This window comes from Physeter macrocephalus, chromosome 16 (assembly GCF_002837175.3).
Source record: "Physeter macrocephalus isolate SW-GA chromosome 16, ASM283717v5, whole genome shotgun sequence".
Taxonomy (NCBI): domain Eukaryota; kingdom Metazoa; phylum Chordata; class Mammalia; order Artiodactyla; family Physeteridae; genus Physeter; species Physeter macrocephalus.
This window is the reverse complement of record NC_041229.1, coordinates 9006973-9030751: the sequence shown is the minus strand read 5'-3', so window position 1 is coordinate 9030751 and position 23779 is coordinate 9006973. Positions and strand designations below refer to the sequence as shown.

Sequence of the window (23779 nt, the reverse complement as noted above, 5' to 3'; positions counted from 1 at the left end):
TTCCATGTCCTGGCTATTGTAAATAGTGTTGCAATGAACATTGTGGTACATGACTCTTTTTGAATTATGGTTTTCTCCGGGTATATGCCCAGTAGTGGTATTGCTGGGTCATATGGTAATTCTATTTTTAGTTTTTTAAGGAACCTCCATACTGTTCTCCATAGTGGCTCTATCAATTTACATTCCTACCAGCACTGCAGGAGGGTTCCCTTTTCTCCACACCCTCTCCAGCATTTGTTGTTTGTATATTTTCTGACGATGGCCATTCTGACTGGTGTGAAGTGATACCTCATTGTAGTTTTGATTTGCATTTCTCTAATAATTAGTGATGTTGAGCATCTTTTCATGTGCCTCTTGGCCATCTGTGTGTCTTCTTTGGAGAAATGTCTATTTAGGTCTTCTGCCCAATAAATGGAAGATATTTTTAAATGGAACATCTAGATGCTTAAAAATATATAATATCTGAAGCGAAAAAAATCACTTGATTGTATTAACATCAGATTCAACACTGCAGGAGAAAATATCATTGCACTTGAAGACATAGCAGTAGAATGTATCTAAACTGAAACACAGGAAAAAGACTAGTATAAAAATGAATAGAGCCTCAGTAACCTATGGAACAATATCAAGCAGTCTAACATAGGTGTAATTTGAGTCCTAGCAAGAGAAAGGAGGGAAAGAGAAAAATATTTAAACATATAATGGCTAAAATTTTCCAAATTAGATGAAAACTATATACCCACACATCCAAGGAGCCCAATGAATCTACAAGCAGAATAAACAAAAATAAAACCACACAAAGCTACATCATAGTCAAATTGATGAATATCAGTCATAAAGAGAACATTTTAAAAGCAACCAGAGGAAAAATAGCACACTATATACAGAGGAACAAAATAAGAATGACTACAGACTTCTCATCAGAAATGCAAAAGATGCAAGCAAAAAGATAATGGAATGGCATCTTGAAAGTACAGAAAGAAAAAAAATTTGTCAATCTTGAATTCTGTATTCAGTGGAAACATCTTTCAGAATTGAAGGTGAATATGGGGATATATGTATACATATAGCCGATTTACTTTGTTGTACAGCAGAAACTTACAGAATATTGTAAAGCAATTATACTCCAATAAAGATATAAAAAAAAAAGAATTGAAGGTGAAATAAAGGTTTCATATAAACAAAACCTTAGAGAATCTGCTGCCAGCTGACTGTACTACAAAAAAACATTAAGAGAAGTTCTCTAGGCAGAAGGACAAAAGATACCAGATGGAAAACTGGGGAGCCCCTAAAAGTGTAAAAATTAACCTTGGAGATACAATGTAGATATAAACTTGGAGAGCACCTAAAATTGTAAAATGTGTGGATAAATATAAAAGACATTTTTCTCAATTTTTAATATGCTCAGAAATAAAGCAAGGAAAGATGGTAGAAAGTGAGGGGAATGTTATCGTGGATTCTCAATATATTGCTGTCCACTAGAGAATGTAAGCTCCTTGAGGGCAAGGATTTTGTTTGTTTTGCTTAGCACTGTATCGATAGTACCTAAAATAGCCCGTGGCATAGGGCAGGTGCTCAAAAAAACTTCCAGAATAAATAATTCAAGAAAAAAAAGGGGGGAGGGGCGTGGGCTGCAAATTTAGGTAGTGGTGAGGTTAGGCCTCATTGTGAAGGTAGTAGTTGTACAAATACTTGGAAAAGATGCAGCCAGAGTTGTGCTTGGTAATGTCAGCTATTCTAATGTCTGTTTGGGTAAACATGGCTCAATGAAACATCCCTCCTAGGCAATACACTTCTATCGTGCACTTCAGTAACCATACGTTAACCCAAAGCAAAGAAAAATTGAGATATATTGAGAGTTTAGAGGAGCAAAAATCATTTCTGAACATTTTAAGAAATCATATGTCATTTCATGAAGGTATCTATGTACACCTAATTCTGTTCTCCAGACACCCAGCCCTGGCATCTCTAAATTCCATGCATTATATAACTGACTTCAGGAAAGGATATGATAAATTTATCTCTTCAAGGATTAATAAAGCTGGTATTTGACCACCTGTGATCCACATTCCTTATTAAGGACACTTTTATTTTAATGAAGACAGACCTTTCAGCCAAAGCAATAAATCTCAATTTGGGAAAATTAAAGCCTCAGCGAGTGGGTGGGTGAGATATATTTCTGGTCAGAGTTAAGTGCTGGAGTCCCCTTGGAGAAGTTATGAAATCATAATATAAAGGCCAAAACCCATCTTCTTCAAGGCCTGTTTGTGTTCATGAGTACTTATCAATGATTGATTATATTTCTCTGTGGCCAATATTCGACAAAATCTCAGAAGTAGTGGTGCCTTATTTATAGATTTTCCCTTAGAATTTTGCTACATCCTTCAATATCATTAATACATCCCAATCCCTGTCCTCAATCCCACTGCACAAAATTTACATTAGAGAAAAACAGTGCTTGCTTCAGCAGCACATGTGCTACAAATAGAGGAAAAACAATTTATTATCACAAACTACAAATAAGCCCCAGAAGGCAGACTCTCCCTGGGACTCAAGAGCAAATATGACTTCAGGGGCTCATTAAAAGTTGACTTTTCTCTACAAACCTTTGAGGGCTCTTGTCTGGATGATGCAACATCAGGGAAAGTTCCTCCGAGTTGATGTCACTTCAGAAACTGTTGCCATAGAAGCATCGTTTCAAATGCATTTCAAAGCTATTAGAGCAACCACTTTTTATGTGTTTGTGTTTTGGGGTTTTTTTAACTTTATTTTTACTTTTTTTGAGGTAAAATTCATGTAACATAAAATACACCATTTTAAGGTATACATACTGTGGTTTTTAGTATATTCACAATAATGTGCAACCATCAGCACTGTCTAATTCCAGAACATCCTATTGGCTCAAAAAGAAACCCGGTCACTTCCTATTCCCTCCGTCCCTGGTCCCTGGCAGTCACTAATCTGCTTTCTGTCTCTATTGATTTGCCTCTTCTGGTCATTTCACATAAATAGAATCATATAATATGCAGCCTTTCATGTCTGGCTTCTTTCGCTCAGCTTAATGTTTTCAAGGTTTGCCCATGTTGTAAACATCATTTTTTAGGGCTGAATAATATTCCATTGAATGGATATACTACATTTTATTTATCCATACATCAGTTGGTGGACATTTGGGTTGTTTCCACTTGGGGGCTATTATAAATAATGCTGCACGAAGGTCGGCCAGAGGTGAGAGCTTAGGGTCTTCTCAGGTCCTTTCTGAGCATGTGCCCAGCCCTAGCCATGTGTGTGGCCTTCTAGGTTCCCAGGAATACGTGGGCTCTTTTCAAAGCCCTTATTTTCAAAAACATCTCATTCCCAAGTCTTTCCTCCCAAGATCTTTGGTTAATCTATTGTTTGCCCCAACTGTTATCCCTTGCCCCAGGTCGCACTGACTAATACATTTGCCTTTAAATGTTTTCTACACGTGGCCTCCTCCCTCTGTAGCCCCATCAGCCTGCGGGAGGAGTCCCGGTTAGGCAAAATAGAGGCATGCCCTTTCATGATCCTTCAGAGAGCCACCAGATAGGTCAAAACAAACAACCACGGTTCTTGGAGAATAAGGTCTGTTATGCTCCTTCCAGTACTGGCATTTATACCAGGAATGCAAGCTGCTGTCTTCAAGGCCAACGCTGAGCTGCAGCAAGGATAAGTTAAAATGCCACAAAACTGTCTTACCAAGATTAAGCTTTTTTTCTTGATTGTGTTCTCCTGGTTGCTACAAGCTTCTGGTTAGTATCCAGAGTTCCAAGAAAGTTTATTTTGAAAGTTTTTGCCGGTTTATTTATTGCTTTTGTCGATGAAAGGACTTTGGAAGTTCCCTACTGTGCCGTTTTGGCTGACAGCACTTTAGACTCAACCCCTTTCAAATCTGATGCATCCCACTTGAATTACAAATTATATGGCCCTGCTAAGTATTCAGAAAATAAACTTTGGAATTAGTCTGATCTCAGTACAAATCCTGGCTCTGCCACTTCCTAGCTGGATGACAGTGGTAAATTTGTTTAACCTCTCACTCAACTTCAAATTCCTTGTCTTAAAATGTGGATAAGAAACACAACTCAGAACTGTAGTTATGAATAAATGGTGCCATTTTTGTGTGTGTGTGTGTGTGTGTGTGTGTGTGTGTGTGTGTGTGATGGGAGGGGAATCATATAAAACCATGTATTTTAAAAGGCAGCCCAATAAAACAAGCTATAAACAATATATGTAATATGATCTCATTTCAGAAAAAGAAAGGTATATGTATCCATACAAAAATATCGGAAAGGATACACATTAAATAATTAAGAATGTAGAGGAAATACGGTGTTTTTAATTTCTCACTTTTTCTTATTTACTTATATTTTCTCATTTCTTCATGCACATATATTGCTTTTGAAATCTTAAAAAATGCTTATGAAATACAGCAATAAGATCCCATTTATCCCCAGAAATTCAGTAAACCTATTTTACTTTGAAAAAATAAAGTCCTACGCAAAAGTATGTTATAGCAAAACAGCATGTTACCGAGAGGACAGGATGGGCTGGTGTCAGAAGTCCTGGGTTCTAGGTCATGCCCAGGTCTGCCTCTTGCTAGCTATGTGACCTTGGGTAACTTGAGTAACTCCTTGAGCTTCTGTTTCCTAGAAAATGAAAACAATAATGCAGTATTCCTCTTTTTCCCTATGCCATACTGATAATAAGACAGCAAGAGTAAAACAACATGCCTGAGAGACACAGGTGTACAGATTTAAAAGACTGCAAACTAGAGCAGTGGTTCTCAAATATTAATGTACATCAGAGTCACCTAGAAAAGCTGTTAAGACTCAGATTGTCAGGCCTCATCTCCAGAGCTTCCAACAGGTCTGGGGGTGGGGCCCAAGGATTTGTAAGTTCCCGGGCAGTGCTGATGATGCTGGTCTGGGGACCACACATTGAGAATCATTAACTAGAGGCAAAGAAAAAAAGCACAGAATCTTCAGGTTCAAGTTCCAAGTCACCTCTTTTAGTTCTGTGACTTTGAACAAATCTCTTCATCTATCTACACATGAGTTTCTTCACCAATTAAAAAATATATATATTATAGTTCTTGCTAATAAATACAATCTGCCTCCAAGATTTTTATGAGGATTAAAAGATTTAAACTTGTGAAAAGAATGCATAAACTCTACTGAATTATGCAAATAGCATTAATTATATAAGTTAGGCAACTAAAGTAGCTAGAATTTAAATTATTTTTATTTTAGGAAGTACATCTCAGATTCTGAGATGTCTGTCAGTTTAGATTCCCAGTGGTAAAGATCCATGCTTCTAGCAAGCATGTCTGAAATTTGAGTCCTTTGCCACTGCAGATGGAGATAATAGTGCCTTGCTTAAGTACCATTATAGAAACATGTAAATAATAATAATAACACAACAGTCTAAATTTACTGAAACTTAGTATTTTTTCAGGTACTGTAGTAATTTAAAATTCACAATCCTATGAAGTAGCTGTGTAATAATTCCCAACTTGTAGCTGAAAAAGTTGGGGCTTCAAATAGTCAAAACATTTGCTCAGGGTTACACAGCAAAGATTAGAATCAGGGTTTCTAAATAATATGTTTATAATGCTATTTGTTGATTCATCTAATTTAAACATAATTCATTGATTTATGGCCTAGAATAATAGCTAACTCATAATAGTTATTTTACCATTATTTGCTTAGGGAATTACCGCCAATTCAATTTGATTGGGATTTAGGTCTCTTACATTCCCCATCCTCAGTTCTCCTCTCCTTTCCTCCCAATATGGGTACATCACAATTTTCATTTCTCAACATTTAACGTTTACTGTACTATGATTACATTTCCTTACTTGCTCCATTTTACTTTTTCCCAGAGTAGATATTGTCCCCATGGTTTTCTATGTGCCTCTTCTTAATATTTCCACATACTCCAATTTCAGGGATAGAATGTGACATGAGAAAAGGAATTCAAGGACAGACAGACTTCTTGGGACCCCAATATAAAGGGCACAGAGCAGAGGGGAGTCTGGTTCCCCACTTAAATCATTCTCTTTTGATCTGTGAATGTCATATTCTATTTCTAGTTCCACCTACTTCTAACCTGACCTAACCTGAATTTTCCTGAGCTCCTCTGAGCACAAAAGGAGCAATAGATCTCATCTTTTTTTCTTAATTCCCTTATTTTATTCAGAATAAACTACATTCCAAGCCTAATTTGCCCAATTTGTTAAACTACAAAATTTTTCTGATACCCCAGTTTTTCAAGCTACAAAACTCTCAGTTGCTATAATTTAATCTGTCTTTAGTAGAACAGTGCCTTCAGTCTACAGTCAGAGATGCTGGCTTTTCAGCAATCATAGGACTTAAGCCCAATTACCAATTTGTTGGATTCAATTTCATATGCAAAGCAAACCTAGTTGTTGGCATAAATACATAAAGTGCTATATCCTACTTCATCTTTTATTTTCAATACATATGCCCACAAGCATATATACAATTTTTCACAAATACATAACTGTGATAACATGCATGTGTTTCGTGGGTGTGTATAATCCCTTGTTATTTATTCTTTTCCTTCTTCTTTGGCTACCTTGAGCCATGCCACACACAGGCCACATACAGGCACCTAAAACACAGTTTCTTCATGGTCTTCTTTTACATCTGGTGCATTAAAATTCAATTAGTCAAGCTCCATTAACACTGATATGCATGGCCTATCGGGGTGCAGATTATACTCCTTTTTGGAATGGTTTCTCAGGAACCACCACGTGATGCTCTCACCCCAACTACTGCCCTCCAATTTAGCTGGTAATTAACCTCCCCAAAGTAGGAAGATACCTGTTGAGTTAAATCACAGAGCTTCAAGTCCAGGTGAAAACTAAGGACAATTTCCAGATGCCTAATGACAATTCACATTTCTATAGCAACTGAGCATTTGAAAAAATATTTCCATATGCATTATCCCATTTTGTGCTTACAACGAACCTTCGGAGTTGATATTTTTATTTCTTATTTTATAGGTAAGGACATGACTTGTCATTCAGTAAGTAGTATAAGTATACCACACTATACTCCCTGGATTTGGGATAATGTCAGCTTTACAATATCATGTTCTGGTGACTATTTTGGAATTTACTGTACAAAAAGAGAGATTAAAATTCTGAAGCAAAATGCATGTCCAAGAAACAGATTTTTAACTCTAAATGTATGAAGTTGTAGGCAGTAAAAACTCCAGGCCTTGCCCATTTCCTCTAACCCGGCTGGTCTCTGAAACACTGCCCACATGGTCTGACTACTAACAAACATTAGCAGTAGTGAGATGAATAAAACACAAGAAACAGTGAGGTGCGGGGAGATGCTCGTACCTGACCTAACCACAGGACTCCCACCTGGAAGAGAATGGCTGCAGCAAAGCATTCTGCAGGGACAGAGTTCATTCTCAGGGAGTCAACAAGGCAGCCAGGGCTCCAGCTCCCTCTCCTTCAGGGAGCACCATAGTGGGGTGCCCAGTCTTGCTTGCTCTAACTTTTCTTAATTCTTAAGTTCACACTCCCATATACTACTTTCATCAGAAATTCATCATTTGTGGACCTCTGCAACTGCTCTGTTATTACCCCTAAAATACTGATGAACTTTGTATCAAAGAAGATCATCTCCTTTGAGGTCGGCTTGTCACAGCTCCACTTCTTGCTTGTATTTGTCATGGCTGAGGGTTACGTGCTGACCCATGACATCCGTGTCATCATATCTCATCAGCTCCTGCTGGTAGTTGCAGTATTTGTAATGGGGTTGGTTGGTTCAACCATAGACATTGTGCCTTGTATTAAAATTGTCCTTTGTGGGCTTCCCTGGTGGCGCAGTGGTTGAGAGTCCGCCTGCCGATGCAGGGGACACGGGTTCGTGCCCCGGTCCAGGAAGATCCCACATGCCGCGGAGCGGCTGGGCCCGTGAGCCATGGCCGCTGAGCCTGCGCGTCCGGAGCCTGTGCTCCGCAACGGGAGGAAAAAAAACAAACAAACACAGATGGAATCTCATATCTGCCTCTACATTCAACCCATTGAAAAATCACATATCATGTAGCCTCCAGAAAAGTTTACATTCATGCAAGAATGAGAGTTAAAGACCAAATACTGCCAATATTAGTGTGAAAAGAGTTTTGACCTTGCAGTCCTCCTAAAAGGGCTTCAGGGACTCTCAGGGGTTCCTGGACCGCACCGTGAGAACCCCGGCTTAACATCCAACAGAGTGACACAAATTTTTAATTATATGGTTCTGTTGGTGAAAATGTGGAAATATAAGAAACTATGCATTACAGCCGTTCTAAGAGCAATATGATATCACCTAAGACAAGTTAAGTATATGCTGCCCTACGATCTAGAAATTCCAGTCTTTGATGTATATCCCAATTGAATTCTGTCATAGAACCACAGGGGGAAATGTGCATTACTGTGGTATAAGGAGTACAGGCAAAATGAGTACTCATCAACAGGCAAGCAAGTAGATAAAATGCAATGTTTTGCAGCAATGGAAACAATGTATTATCTGTGTACATAGCCACATTGATGGACTTTTAGGGGTACAGAGACAAGTTTTTTTTTAAAGTAAGAAACCATAAAATATAAAACATAAAATCACTTACGTGTATTAAAATTATAATGCACAGACTTTCAGGCAAAGTTCAGTATGTTATAACAGGCAACTGTTCCTGTAGCCATAGCAGAAAAGGCTGTGTTAATTACAAAAACTATGTTTTGTGGATATCAGAAAGTTGTGGAAGAAATGAAGACAAGATGAATTAAAATTCCACAGGAGATAGAACCATTTTGAGGTAAGAAGACAATCTTCAGGAAGTTTTCCCCTGGAAGAAGTTCCTGCTTCTGGGTGCCAACCCCCCTTTGTTCTTGGTCCAAGCAGAGGGGCTTCTGCCAGGGAAAAATGAACCATCAAAGCTTTTAGTGGTAGTTACAAGGTGGAGTGACAATAGGAAATTTGAGAGACTTCAAATGCATGCCCAGTCTTCCCCACAGGACATTTCCTGAGCACTGGGGCTGTGTGGACTAGACTAAAAGCCTCTAAAATGCAAAATGAAATCTCCTACACTCTGTGCTAATTATGAAACAAATACACTACAAAGGGAAGGGTCCTGCATTAAAGTCACTGATCAGACTCACTGAGGCAGTCTCTCCTTCAAAGCATTTGCCAGGTTGAGAAGCTAAATGCAGCAGGAGGCTAACGAGCTACACTGAAATCCTCTGAAGAGGAAAATAGACCCTCTCACAGTCTTTCAGAGCTTAAGAGACAAAGACTTAACAGGCTCAATCAAAATCCTGGAGAGATCAGGCTCTAGCAATAGGAAAAACTAAATGTACACTGACTCTTACTAAAACTCCAGCACAGACCTATGTCAGCTCAGACCCTGATTGGATTCAGTGGTCAGTTCCTCACCCTATATGACTAATAGAAGAAAGGGGAACCGTCTTTGGTAAAAGACAGGATCATCCAGAACATCTCTGGTTCCTATGGTCCTTTATCCACGGTGTTCGGCATACAATGCAAGTTCCAAACAGTAATTTTTGCAAAAAGTAGACAATAGGAGCAGATCTACAGATTACCCCAATCCTGGAGTTAGCAATAAGGATTTTAAAATAACCCTGATTAAAATGATGAAAAAAATAGAAGATGGATAAATTAGATGAAAGTATGGAGATTTCATCAGAAAACTAGGATCTCTAAAAAAGAATAAAATGGAATTTTCTGGAGTGAAGACATCCTAGTCCTGATGAGGTGTGGATTACACAGATGTATGCATTTGTCAAAATCTGTGTATGCATACTTAAGCTTTGTGCATTTCATTGTACATAAATTTTACCTTAAAAAAACAAACTGTAAACAAATATTGAAGTATAGTTAGTGATGTGAGTGCTGAAGTATTTAGGAAGAAGTATATCAATATTTACAATGTACTTTGAAGTATATCCAAAAAAAATTGAATGGTTTATGTGTTGATAGAGGGGTGGATAGAAAAATAGATACATAACAAAGCAAGCCAAGTAAAATGTCATAGAATTAACTGTTATAGATGTTCACTGTAAAATTCTTTCAACTTTGCTGTATTTTTAAGTTTTTTTCATAATAAGATAGTAATACAATATGATGAGAGAATATTATGAATAATGGTATGCAAATACATTTGACAATTTGGATGAAAATGGACAATTTCCTCAAAAATTGTGGTTTAAAATATTCCACAAATTCTTTGACACTCCCTTTAAAATGTGGAGCCCAATTCCCATCCCCTTGAATATAGGCTGGATTTCGTGACTTCCTTCTATTGAATAGGAAGAAAATAGAAGTAGCAGTTGAAACTTCAGAGGTTAGGTCATTAAAGCACGGCGGCTCCCGTTTTGCTCGGATCACCCGGTGAGAGGTGGGGAGGTAGGGAGAGACCCACCTACTGAGGAACTGAGCCCTCCTGCCAACACCCAACAAGGAACTGAGACTCCTAGAAGATATAAATAAAACATATATCTGGTGATGGTCTCATATGCAGAATATAAAAATAAATTCTGCAAATCAATATTCAAAAGATATACAACCCAAGAGGAAAGCAAGCAAAAGACTTAAACATACACTTCACAAAAGAAGATTTCCAAATGGTCAAAGTGGCCAGCTGCATTCATCATCAGAGAAAACCCCAATCCAATGTCATTATACACGTTCCAAAATGGCCAGATTGTTTTTAATTGCAAAAACATAAGGAAGTGGAGAAAATAGGACTCTCACAAACTGTTGATAAAAATGCAAATAAATATAACCACTTGGAAAACGAATAAAGATGAACATATGCAAAGCATTATGACCCAGAAATTCCAATACACCAGTTTTCATGGGTATATAACCAACAGAAATGCATACATATTTTCACCATAAGACACAAGTTAGAATGTTCACAGTAGAATTATTTTATAATAGCCAGAAACTAGAACTCAAATGTCCATCAGTTGGTGAATGGACAAACAAGTTGTTGTATTTCTGTGCAATAAAAAGGAATGGAAATCTGACACACACAGCAACATGGATGAATCTCAGAAATATGTTGAGCAGAGAATCCAGACACAAAAAAATACATACATATGATTCCATTTATATAGAGCACAAAAACAGGAAATAAAATGGATTCTCATAGATATAATGTAGAGCAATAGAAGCCAAGCACAAAAGAGTATGTACATACGATTCCATTTCTATAAAGCATAAGGAAGGCAAAATTAATCCATGCTATTAGAAGTTAGGATAATGATTATCCTTTGGGAAATGATGGTTATTAGAAAGGAGCACGAATGTGGCTTCTGGGGTGTAAACTAAAGTTCTGTTTCTTGATCAGATGAAAATTTATGGAACGTGTATATTAATGTATGTATATTATACATCATTAAAATGTAAATTATTTTTAAAAGGCAAAAGAAAATACATGCATATGAACCAATAATATTTGGCAAAATACATTTGGCAAAAACACATATAATAAAAAGATACAGAAAGGGGAGTGTGGAGAGGCTGATGGGGAAGAGAAATAAAGGATCCCTTCTCCTGCTGCCAGGCCTGGATCACTGCAATTAGTACACACAGGACAATTCTGATTCAGAGTTGGCCCCTAGCCCGGGGATGGGGAGAGAGGCAGTGCCAGCCCACATACCATATATCTAAAAGATTAGAAGTTATAAATCAAGGAAGCAAACTGTTAAATAAAATATGCTCTATATCTGCCTACCTTGACACATATAGACACACACACACACACACACACACACACACACACACACACACACGATCTTGCTTATAACAGGGCTCCATACATTCATTCACAAATATTTATTGAGCACCTATTCTGTGCCTGGCACTGATCTAGATGATTGAAGCAACAGAGTCTAATACAAATTTGAGTGTGTTAATGATCAGGAATGCCAGGTTCAAATTTAGAATCCTCGAACTGCCCAGATCCCTTCTTCCCAACCCAGCTAAGTCCCACATTGCAAGAAGTCTCACAATTTCATGTGTGGACACTCAGGACTTCTAAATTCCATCCAAACCCCAGCAATGAGCCATTCCTTAGGCCCAAGGGTGCACGCCAGCAGCACGATCTGCCGATGGGAGAATGTACCTGAGGAAAAGGCCTGCACAGGCCCTGGAAGCAGGCTGGGGCCATCTGGGCAGGGAATTACAGCATCCCTAGCGCTGGAAGAGTGGTCTAGGCGCATGGGCTCTGAATGAGCACATCCCCTTGGCCCCATGCACTCCTTGCCTTGTGGGAAGGCCACAGGCAAAGGGGACCAGTGTGAAAGCCAAGGTCAGGGCCTCCTTGCCAAGTCTAAGGGCAGTACTAGAGAGAAGATTACCATATGCCCCAGTGTTTGCTTTTCCACTGACCAAACCCACCAAATTAAAGTAAGAGTTGACATTTACCCTACACTTTACAGTTTACAGTGCATCTTCCCATACAATACTCTTCATCAGTCTTCACAGTTTTGTACAATCAATATAACACCATTTGACAGATGAGAATACAGAGCCCAAAGTGACTCCCTGCAGGCACACGATAAAACACAAGTACTGCTAGGTCTCCAGTGGGAGACTTTTCCCTCCAAGTTTCAAAAGTCATGTTCTTTCTACTACTCAACACTGCCACCCATTCCTCAGCTTTCTAGAGAACTGACGGGAGCTTAAAAAAAAAAGAAATTTAGTAATTATACGGAAATTGTAAATACATGGTTGAAACATTTTAGAAAAAGACCAGAGGCGGGGAAGGGAAGGTAACTCCAAACAGATCAGTTTCTGGGAGAGAGCCTGGGCCCAAAGCAAAAATCATCACTGGGACAAAGAATACTGTGTAGGAGCAGCAACCCTATCTGAGTCTTGGGGGCTCCATTCCCACCCCAAACCACAAAGTGAGAGCCTTCAACACATTTAAGCAATCTCCACCCAAATTCCACACCAATTACATGGGGGACCTGCTCCACAGCCCTCCTCCTCTCCACCACCCCACCAAAAATACTTTATTAATGAGAGGGCAGCATAAAGCCACAGGACTGCATCTGCTTGGGGACAATCCAGAGGGCAGCCTGGCACCAGCCCCAGCTGACACCCAACCCTCCTCCAGCGAGGACCCACTAGGCTATGCCTCCCTCTAATTACCAGGTGCCTGGCTCAGGGCCTGGCCAGTTATTTAGAGAACCAGCGCCCACTCCTCGCACAGATATCCATGAGGCCGGGGCTGCAGGCACCGTCTGCTGAAAGCCTGCTGCCTGAAGCCGCCACCTCCTGACTCCACTCTCCTGGGACCCCTCCTGCCACCCCCGTGCCCAAGCTCGGGGCATCATGTCGCTTGCACACACAGCTGCGGAGTACATGCTCTCGGATGCCCTGCTGCCCGACCGCAGGGGCCCCCGCCTCAAAGGACTGCGCCTGGAACTGCCCCTGGACCGCATGGTCAAGTTCGTAGCCGTGGGCTTCCCCTTGTTGCTGATGTCGCTGGCATTTGCCCAAGAGTTCTCCTCTGGTAAGTGGCTTCCAAGACCCAGTGGGGCCTGAAGTGAGTCAGCCCCCACTGTCTAGATTACATGACTCGGGCCAGGCATCACCCAAAAGGCAGACTATGCATCCGTTTGGGGCACCAGAAAAGCAGAGGTGTTAAAAGGCTTTGAAAGTCATTTCTAAAATTTTCCAATAAAAAATATTTAGTCTTAATTTCAGTATTCGTATGTTCTGTGTCATTGCAATGACTAAACTTTTATTTTGATTTTCATGTGGATGAAAGAGATTAGAATCCTATAATCTCTCCAGGATTTATGACCTCTAAAGGTCTTAATTAGCCAAGCTTCAGATAAATCTCCTATCTTCTTGGAGTCTTCTTCCTACTCCTCACCTCGAGGATTATTGACTTGAGAACATACTAAGTTAAGTACCTGACAGAGTCTGGCGCATCACAGGTGCTGAATAAATCCACTCCTTCCTCTCCAAGAGCCCCAGCCCCATGCACGAGCACTAGCAAACACGTATACCCAGTGTTCTAGGTGCTAGATTAACACAGCAAATCTGCCACCTTTATTTATTTATTTTTGGCTTTACGCGGGCCTCTCACTGCCGTCGCCTCTTCCGTCGCGGAGCACAGGCTCCGGACGCGCAGGCCCAGCGGCCATGGCTCACGGGCCCAGCCGCTCCGTGGCATGTGGGATCTTCCCGGACCAGGGCACGAACCCGTGTCCCCTGCATCGGCAGACAGACTCTCAACCACTGCGCCAACAGGGAAGCCCTGCCACCTCTATTAAAGACAACGTGGACTTTCCCGAGAACTGGGATTGCTGGCTTTCTTTTCTGGCTGTGTGCTGAGCTCACCACCTTTCCCAGGGAGGTGTGTCAGCCTCGCACTGCCTCTTCATTCACCCACAGTGCAGACCCAGAAACCTAGGGCCTGGGAAAAAGACAGTGCCTGCCAGATTCAGAAATGGCCAGAAAGCTCTTAGCTGATTGTCCCCTGGGTCCCCATTCCTCCACCCCAACTCAGGGCTGCCTCAAAACTGTGTTCCTGTTCCAGGGTCTCCCATCAGCTGCTTCTGTCCCAGTAACTTCAGCATCCGGCAGGTTGCCTACGTGGACAGTTCCTGTTGGGACTCACTGGTTCACCACGAACAGGATGAGACTGGCCGGTACAAGACGAAATCCCTCTGGCCTCACAAGGTAAAGTGGCAGGGGCTCTGTCAAGCCTGCCTCACGGCTGGGTGGAGGGGGGCAGAACTGCATCGAGAGGTTTTCTCCTGCCTGCCTCTGCTTTTTTATTTTGGTCATTAACTTTCACGTCTCAGACATTCTTCAAATATCTGGTCATATTTGCTCATCCACTTTTAGCTGATTGGAAGTTTTGTGCCTAGGGCTGAGGCTGTCAGTTCAAAGTAATCCCTTTGGGCCATTTCATTGGGAAAACCCCAGATATTAGTATCTGCAATCTGATATTCTGGGCTGGTCAGTTTTCCCAAGAAGAATCATTCAATCCCTAATTTGGGCGGAGGGGGCAGCATGCAGTTGGTATCAAGCTCGTCTGCCAACCCTCTGGGAACTCAGCCGTGGGTGTCAGCATTCACTACTCATTCAGCTCACCCCCGTTCTCAGTATGTTCCCCTGTCCTCGATGGACCCAAGCTCAGAATCTGTCTGGTTTAACGTTTCCAAAGAATAAACCACAAGGGTGGTCGGCTGAGTGCACCATGTTTCAGAAAGGATCTGCGGGTCTGTTTTCTCAATATTTCTGTTTCCAGCCCCACCTGCACCTCCATTTTCAGACACACCCGGTATCTCCCATCCCTGAGTCTTCCTGGTTCTGTGGTGAAAACAGCCTGGCTGTACCCACCTGAACTCCTCATCCTCTCTGTGGGCTGGTACCTTCTATCACGCAGCTGCTTCCCAGGTTTCAACATTTTGTTACTCTTGTCTCCTGTTCTATTTTCTTTGTCCTTAAAGGATTATGTCTTTTGGGTCCCTTTTGCCATTCTAGTGGGGTTTCATGAGGGAGCAGAAGTAACATGTATGTCCAAGGCACAGTTTTTTTTGTTTGTTTTTTTTTTGCGGTATGCGGGCCTCTCACTGTTGTGGCCTCTCCCGTTGCGGAGCACAGGCTCCGGACGCGCAGGCTCAGCGGCCATGGCTCACGGGCCCAGCTGCTCCGCGGCATGCGGGATCCTCCCGGACCGGGGCACGAACCCGCGTCCCCTGCATCGGCAGGCGGACGCTCAACCACTGTGCCACCAGGGAAGCCCCAAGGCACAGTTTTAATCAGAAGTCACTCATAATGTTTTCTAGTTCTGACAATTTACAGGGCCTCAAAATGCCACAGTTCTAGGACCCAGACAAAACCAGAGACTTAATGGAAAGAGTTCATGAGGTGTCTGTCCCTGGAAGTGTTCAAGCAGGATCTAGATGGTAACAAGTTCAAAGTACTGCAGAGGGGATTCATATGTCAGAAAAGAGTCAAATTGTCGATCATCAGATGGCCTGAGTGCTCTTTAAGCCCAGATTCTCTGGCTCCACTTTAAGCCTACTGAAACAGAAGCTCTAGGGTGAAAAGTTCATTTTCAAGAAACATCATTTCTTAGACAGGAGTGAAAAGGTTCTCATTTGCTCTCGTGGTCTAATATACCTTTCCTAGCCTGTCTCTCTTGTTTAGTTCAGAAACACACACACACACACAAATCAAACAGCCTCCCTCTCTCTTTTTCTTCAAACTCTCCTCTAAAATAAAAAGCATCTATGGTTCAGGAGAAGCTATAGTCCAGTATTTCTTAAGGGAATAAGCTCCAAAATCGGACTGCCTGGTTCCAAACCCTGCTCACTCACCTGCTAGACATGTAACCCTGTATCGGGCACTTAACATTTTCATGCTTCAGTTTCTTGATCTATAAAATAGAGATACTGATAGTACCTGACGAAGAATGAATAATGCATGTTCAGTACCCAGAAAAAATGTCGCTTAACTGAGCCTCTACAAGTAGGGTTTTTACTGTGGGCAAAACAGTGGGTCCAACCTGTTAGGTATGGTGAGTATGATAAGAAACATAAGGAAAAGTCCTTTATCTAAGGTAGCAAATAGTGTAGTGGAGGACACCAGCTTTATGCATACCCAATGTCAGTTTATACAGATACAGACCAGAAATAGCCCCCAAGGATTCCAAGACAGTGCCTGATGGCACAGTTTGGTCTTACCAAGAATCCAAAGATGAGAAAAGGCCATTGCCCACGAGAGAAGGCAGGGCAGGCTACGTGGAGGAAATGGGACCTGACCTCCTCTCTGGAGGGTCGCAGTAAAAGTCAGCCATGCCGGGGCCCCTGGCAGGACTTGGAAAGCTAATGGACTCTGGATGTCTGGAGCAGTCAAAGAAAGAAAAGTGGAATATTGAGAATGAAGATGCTCTCCCCTAGGATGCCATGACCACCATTGGCCATGATCTCTAGTTAGCTACCCAGGCTAACATGCATGGAGAATGGGGACAGGAAGCTAGTGCTCCCTCTTGCTCTCTTCCTTTTCCTTCCTTCCTCCCTTCCTTCCTTCCTTCTGTCTCTGTCTGTCTGTCTATCTCTCTCTCTGCTCTCCCCTTCTAAGGCAGGAACTGGGGAATGAGAGCCCCTCACTCAGCGCTCTGTCTGCAAGGTTGCAAGGTCTGGGTGCCCTGGGCCTCCCTCCTCAGCTCGCTCTCACCCTGCAGGCCCTCCCCTACTCCCTGCTGGCCCTGGCCGTGGCCATGTACCTGCCGGTTCTGCTGTGGCAGTATGCAGCCGTGCCGGCCCTCAGCTCAGATCTGCTGTTCATCATCAGCGAGCTGGACAAATCCTACAATCGCGCCATCCGCTTGGTGCAGCACATGCTGAAGATCCGGCAGGAAGGCTCGGACCCGCACGCGTTCTGGGATGAGCTGGAGAAGTGAGTTGTCTCCTCCACTGCTTTCTGAAAGATGCGGTCGAGCCCTAAAATGGGATCTTGCAGAGTAATCTTTAAACTATCCTCTGCGCCATCCTTCTCGAGAATTCAACGTTCTTAACACGTCACCACATTGACTTTCTATCATCTCTGTACAGGGAGAGGGAAAGAACTCTGCCTCCAGTTTATAGGTGACTCCACTGAGTCACAAAGGGGTTAACCTCTGAAAGACCACTTTTTCAGAACCCTGAATAGCTCCTCCCAGGCCTACAGAAAAAACATCCCAATTCTCCCAAATACTTTTCCTAGGCTCTCCACACACTGTCATCAACTACTTCCTCAGACTTCTGTCGAACAACTAAATGACAGAAACCTTCCACTCCACCTAGGCAGTCTCCTGCTTTCTTCCTGAACAAGCCATTCATTCATTTAAGCATTCATCTGTCATTTAGGAGCACCAGACACAGCTCAGAGTGCTGTGGATACGGGTGTGGGTGTGTGTGTGTGTGTGTGTGTGTGTGTGTGTGTGTGTGTGTGTGTGTGTGTGTGTGTGTGTGTGTGTGTGCGCGCGTGTGCTGGGGGCGGGAGCTTATATTGTATTGAGGGAAAACAAACAGTGAATTAGCATAACACATAAGAAAGTTATATGGTAGAGGATGAGTGATATAAAAAAAACTAAGACAGGGGAAGGGGCTCAGGAAAGCTGGGAGGTGGAGGGGGGTGCAGTTTTAAATAGGGTGGCCAGGGCAGGCCCTCTCAGAGCACAGCTGAGCTAAGGTTAGAAACCATATTCTGCCTCAGGTTTGTGTACATCTCTATCCTCTGTAAAAAGCTCCTCTCCTGTCTGTCTTTCTGAACCGTGCGCGCGCGTGTGCGGGGGGCGGGAGCTTATATTGTATTGAGGGAAAACAAACAGTGAATTAGCATAACACATAAGAAAGTTATATGGTAGAGGATGAGTGATATAAAGAAAACTAAGACAGGGGAAGGGGCTCAGGAAAGCTGGGAGGTGGAGGGGGGTGCAGTTTTAAATAGGGTGGCCAGGGCAGGCCCTCTCAGAGCACAGCTGAGCTAAGGTTAGAAACCATATTCTGCCTCAGGTTTGTGTACATCTCTATCCTCTGTAAAAAGCTCCTCTCCTGTCTGTCTTTCTGAACCCTATCTACCTTTGGAAGGCCAATCTAAGACAATATTCTCCATAGAGGTTTCTGAACACTCCAGCTCACACTGTATGTCTCTCTCCTAACTTTTACAACTACCATGGTTTGTATCCATCATTTTAGCAACAGAACTAGCATTATTTTTATTTCCTATTTGCATGTTTCATCTGCCCCTTCCCTACAAGCCAGACTGCAAGCTTCTTCAGGGCAGAGACTGGATTACATCTACCTGAACACCACAGCTCTCAATGAACACTTGTTAGCAGATTTATTTCTATAAAATGAATGAACTGGCCTAAAAAATATCATACACAAAGGAAACAGACCAAGAACCAGAACGTGGTTATTTAGAATCCCAGTCCAGTGCTAAGTTAATAAGTCTTAATGCTTCTTAAGGATCCTACTTCAGCTTAGAGATTTAGTCTGCCTTGCAAGGCAGAAATGCAGAGTGATCATTCATTATTCACTGATCATTCACTGGGTTTACTGCATTGCACTCATGTCTTGGAGAATTAAGATACACTCACACACCTCTTTTTGGGGAAAGGAGGGGTTATGCTCAAAGAAGGCAGATATTCCTGTGAGCCAATAATGCCGTGTTGCATACACAGATGCTGTTACTTCCCCACGTGGCTCTCTCAGGATACAGTTCTAAATGGTCCCTCCTAATCTTGCCTCCTTTCTTCCCCTGCCCAGGGCTCGGAAAGAACGATACTTTGAATTCCCCTTGCTAGAGCGGTACCTGGCCTGTAAGCAGCGCTCACACTCACTAGTGGCCGCCTACCTCCTGAGGAACTCCCTCTTGCTCTTCTTCACCTCAGCCACCTACCTATACCTTGGCCACTTCCACCTGGATGTCTTCTTCCAAGAGGAATTCAGCTGTTCCATCAAGACAGGGCTGCTACATGATGAGACCCACATCCCCAGTCTGATCATGTGCAGGCTGACCTCTTTGTCTGTCTTCCAGATTGTTAGTCTCTCCAGTGTAGCAATATACACCCTGTTGGTTCCAGTGGTAATATACAACCTCACGCGGCTGTGTCGGTGGGACAAACGGCTCCTATCCATCTATGAGATGCTCCCGGCTTTTGACCTCCTCAGCAGAAAGATGCTGGGATGTCCCATCAATGATCTCAATGTGCTCCTTCTTTTCCTCCGAGCCAACATCTCTGAGCTCATCTCTTTTAGCTGGTTGAGTGTCCTATGTGCACTGAAGGACACAACCACCCAGAAGCACAACATTGACACAGTGGTTGATTTCATGACTGTATTGGCTGGCTTAGAACCCTCAAAACCTAAACATCTCACCCATGGGGTGTGTGATGAAAATCCATAGTTAAGAAACCATGAGGCAAGAAGTTTTATGGAAAGTAAAAATCTCTCCCCTTCTTCACAAGTCTAACGCACTAATATACAAAAACACCCACTTTAGGATTGCTGAACTTGCATTTAGCTGAATCGAACATCCTGTATTATGTTATCCCAAAGGTGAGAAGATATAATCAATACATGGAAACAAATCTGAAAGTTGGAGCTGATGAGTCCAAAAGCTAAAAAAAATTAGATCTAGAGCTTAATATGAAGACAGATGAAAAACTAAGACTAAAATTAAAGTCTAGGGACTTCCCTGGTGGTCCAGTGGTTAAGACTTTGTGCTCCCAATGCAGGGGGCATGGGTTCGATCCCTAGTCGGGGAACTAAGATCCCTCATGATGCACAGCATAGCCAAAAAATAAAAAATAAAAAATTTAAAAATAAAAGTTACCATTATTTTAAAAAATTCAAAAAAAAATTAAAGTCTAGACATTGTACAAAGGGAGAGGTTTCTACAGGCTATTAAATGGAGGCAGTTTCTTCTCACTGTATTTACACCATGGCCTTTGTAGGATACACACTCAGTTTAGAGCAAGTGGGGTCATCTGGTAAGAGAATAAAGATATGAAATCCCTGGGAACCCTGTGGTGTGGCCTCAAACCCTAGGAATTCGCCCAGCTTGTCTTGTGGAAGTCACCAACCTTGCCCAGGGACTCTGTGGCCTGCAAGATGGGCCAAGAGATGCTGATGGCAGGAATTTGCCGTCTGCTCTTGGGGCTTAAGGACAGCATAGAACAAGGCCAGGGCCATGCGTCAGCTGTGGGTGGAGCCTTGAGGTGTACAGATACGCTTTTTCATTGTGTAAACCAGGGACTCACTTCACCAAGGGCTGGGATTATGGGCTGCAGACTCCTTCGTAATTCTTGATGGGCCCAGATATGCTTCTAATACACCACGGGATGCTCTACCTCCACTTACAGCCAATCACTGATAGCAACCATTTAGAACTAACCAGGATAAAAAGTAAAGTGCTGTTGGGCCCCAACTCTCTCTTACCCATCTTAGCTTCTAACTCCCATTGCTATGCTTGGAACCTTGATCTGACTCCAGAGGTCATGCTCGGACCACAATACCATGCTGTCTCTCATTTGCTATTTGTAGAGCTGCACATTATGTATTTCTTCAGAATTTTTGCATAAGTCATTTAGACCCCTCTTCATATAGATAAGTAGAGAAGTTAGACAAATTCAGATAAGTTTACCTAAAACAAGCAAAGGAGTCTATATACCGATATTCATCAATGGCTTCCTGTTGTCACTTGGTAAAAGCCTCACTCTTCAGTTGGTGCACAAGACCTTCACAGTCCAAATCCTGCCTGCTCCTTCAGTCTCTCCTCTTGCCTCTGTCCACATACATCTTCCACTCTGATCAACAACTTGCAGTTCCCACACTTCTCACGATGCTGAGCCTGTGAATATGCTGTCCCCACTGCCCAAGATGCCCTCCTCTGTTCTTCACTGGGCCGACTGCTAGCTCTCCTTCAAAATCTGCCCAGGCATATTCCCTTCAAGAAGCCTTCCCAATCTCCTCCCTCCTTCCCTAACTAGGTGCTGCCATATCATCCAATACCTACCTCTGAGATAAAACTTATTACACTTAATAATATTAATAATATTAATATAGCCCATGTATTTGTCTTTTCCTCTTAAATAAGTTTCCTAAAGGCTGTGTCATCATAGGCACTAATAAATAAATATTCTTCTGAATACATAGTGAATGAGTTGCTCAGGAACATTCCATTGTCTGGAGAACACAGAACCAGCCACTAAAATACCCTGTATTGAAAAAGCTTTGTGCACAAACATGCACTTCACAGCAATTGATGACCAAAAAGTCAAGTAAATAAATAATTGAAAGTAATTGGAAATAATTGGAAGTAAATAATTATGTAAAATTATTATGCCATACCTGGAATATTAAGCAGCCATCTAAAATAACATTTATAAAGAACTTATAATAGCACTACAAAATGACTATGATAATGGTAAGTGAACAAAAGAGGAAACATTATGTTCGGTATGATCTAACCTATATAAAATGCGTTAAAATATTAAACATACATACTACTACATATAAAATAGATAAGCAACAAGGATATATTGTCTAGCACAGGGAATCACAGCCATTATCTTGTAATAACTTTCAATGGAGTATAATCTGCAAAAATACTGAATCACTATGCTGTACACCTGAAACTAATATTGTAAATCAACCATACTTCAATAAAAAATTAAACATACATGTTAAAAGTGATTCATTTCGTGTGGCATTATGAATTTTAAAAAATATTCTTTGCACTGTATTTTCTAAATTTTGCATGAAATGTTTTAGAAATTGTAAGGAAATGTTTCTAATGAAATAAAGCCTGCAAGGACAAAATACAACTGAACAGCAAATAGATCAGGCAGTTAGCAAATAAGGGTTAAAAAAAGAAGAAGAAGAAAGAAAGAAAATCTGCCAATCAGAACTACCTATATTCAGGTTCCAAGGTAAAGTGCCAGTCTATAGTATGAAAGGCATGATTATGGATTTTTGTAAACTGAAAGTATTCCTAGCAATTTCCAAAAATGAATCTATATGGTTGCCTTGAGTATGTTTGTAAAAGCATACTGGAACCGTGAGTTCCAAAAGGACAGCTTTCAATATGAATGGACAAAAAGGACTGTCATAATCTTTCTCTCTGTGTTAAAACCATTTTGTCAAGACTCTTGTCACTGTTCTTACAATTCCAGAAATGAAGTACCTGGGTTATTGACTCTAGACCTCTTTTTTTGAACTGATTGTAAGTTACTTATTTTAGCGTTAGTTTTTTTCTCCAGTAACTTACTTAACTTAGTGTTTTAACTCTGTATTTTCCTTAATTTCCGTATACAATTCTAGAAGTCTAAATTTTGAGTATATACAACGGTAATTATATATCAGTAGAGTACCTTTCAGTTTATAACTATCCACCTTATTATTCTAAAGACTATATTCAGTTTTGAGAGGAAAAACCTGTGACCCAGAGGCTCACTCAACTAGTTAGTGGCATTGCTGGGAGAAAAATGACTACTACAAGCCTTCTGCCTTCCAGCCCAGCTCATTTACCAATACTGCATTCTAAAGAACTGTCTATTTATTTGATGATTAGACAGAACTTGGTTATAAAGTTAGAGCTATATACATATAAGTTTAGGTACAGAAACATAGTTTTGCTTTCATTAGGCAAATATTTACTCAGTGCCTACTTAGTGCAAGCATGTTATTAAAAGTGCCGGTTAAATCTTCCATCTTCCCTACTAAATCCTAATCTGAGAGCAGAGGATTTTTTTCTATTCACCACTGTAATCCCAGCTCCCAGTAAAAGGACAGCGTAACAGGCCCTTTAGAAACATCTATGCGAGCTGTATAAAGAAAGGAAGTAGGGAAAGCAGCAGTCCCAGCAATGCGTTGGAGTGCATCCTACAGTCGGGAAGGCCAGTCTGTATCAAGTGTGGAAAAGTGGTGCTGAAACGCAGTGGGTGGGCTTCGGAAGCGTGAATGAGATTGGCTTCGGGAAGATTTCTGTGCGTCTTTAGCTCAACAATAACACGTCTCAGCTAAGCACACACACGCGAGTCTCAAGGAGTCGTTTCCAGCCGCCCTCCTCCTCACCAGGTTCTCCCCTTCCCCTCCCCTTCCATTTCCCCTCCCCTTCCCCTCCCCTTCCATTTCCCCTCCCCTTCCCCTCCCCTTCCATTTCCCCTCCCCTTCCCCTCCCCTTCCCCTCCCCTTCCCCTC

The 23779-nt window shown here is 41.8% G+C and overlaps 1 protein-coding gene across 1 annotated transcript; it reads left to right on the top strand.

Moving 5' to 3' along the window:
• The first annotated feature begins 13400 nt into the window (after positions 1-13400).
• Positions 13401-19982, top strand: PANX3 (pannexin 3). The gene is made up of 4 exons (XM_007117934.1): positions 13401-13581; positions 14617-14759; positions 17275-17489; positions 19343-19982. The coding sequence occupies exons 1-4, from the start codon at positions 13401-13403 to the stop codon at positions 19980-19982; spliced, it is 1179 nt and encodes a 392-aa protein (XP_007117996.1).
• Positions 19983-23779: the final 3797 nt, after the last annotated feature.

Bases quoted from the DNA above. Each gene is read 5' to 3' on its own strand.
- PANX3 (XM_007117934.1), top strand. From the start codon at position 13,401: ATGTCGCTTGCACACACAGCTGCGGAGTACATGCTCTCGGATGCCCTG. The intron at 14,760-17,274 runs GTAAAGTGGCAG...CTCACCCTGCAG, and splicing joins AATCCCTCTGGCCTCACAAG to GCCCTCCCCTACTCCCTGCT. The intron at 17,490-19,342 runs GTGAGTTGTCTC...TCCCCTGCCCAG, and splicing joins TTCTGGGATGAGCTGGAGAA to GGCTCGGAAAGAACGATACT.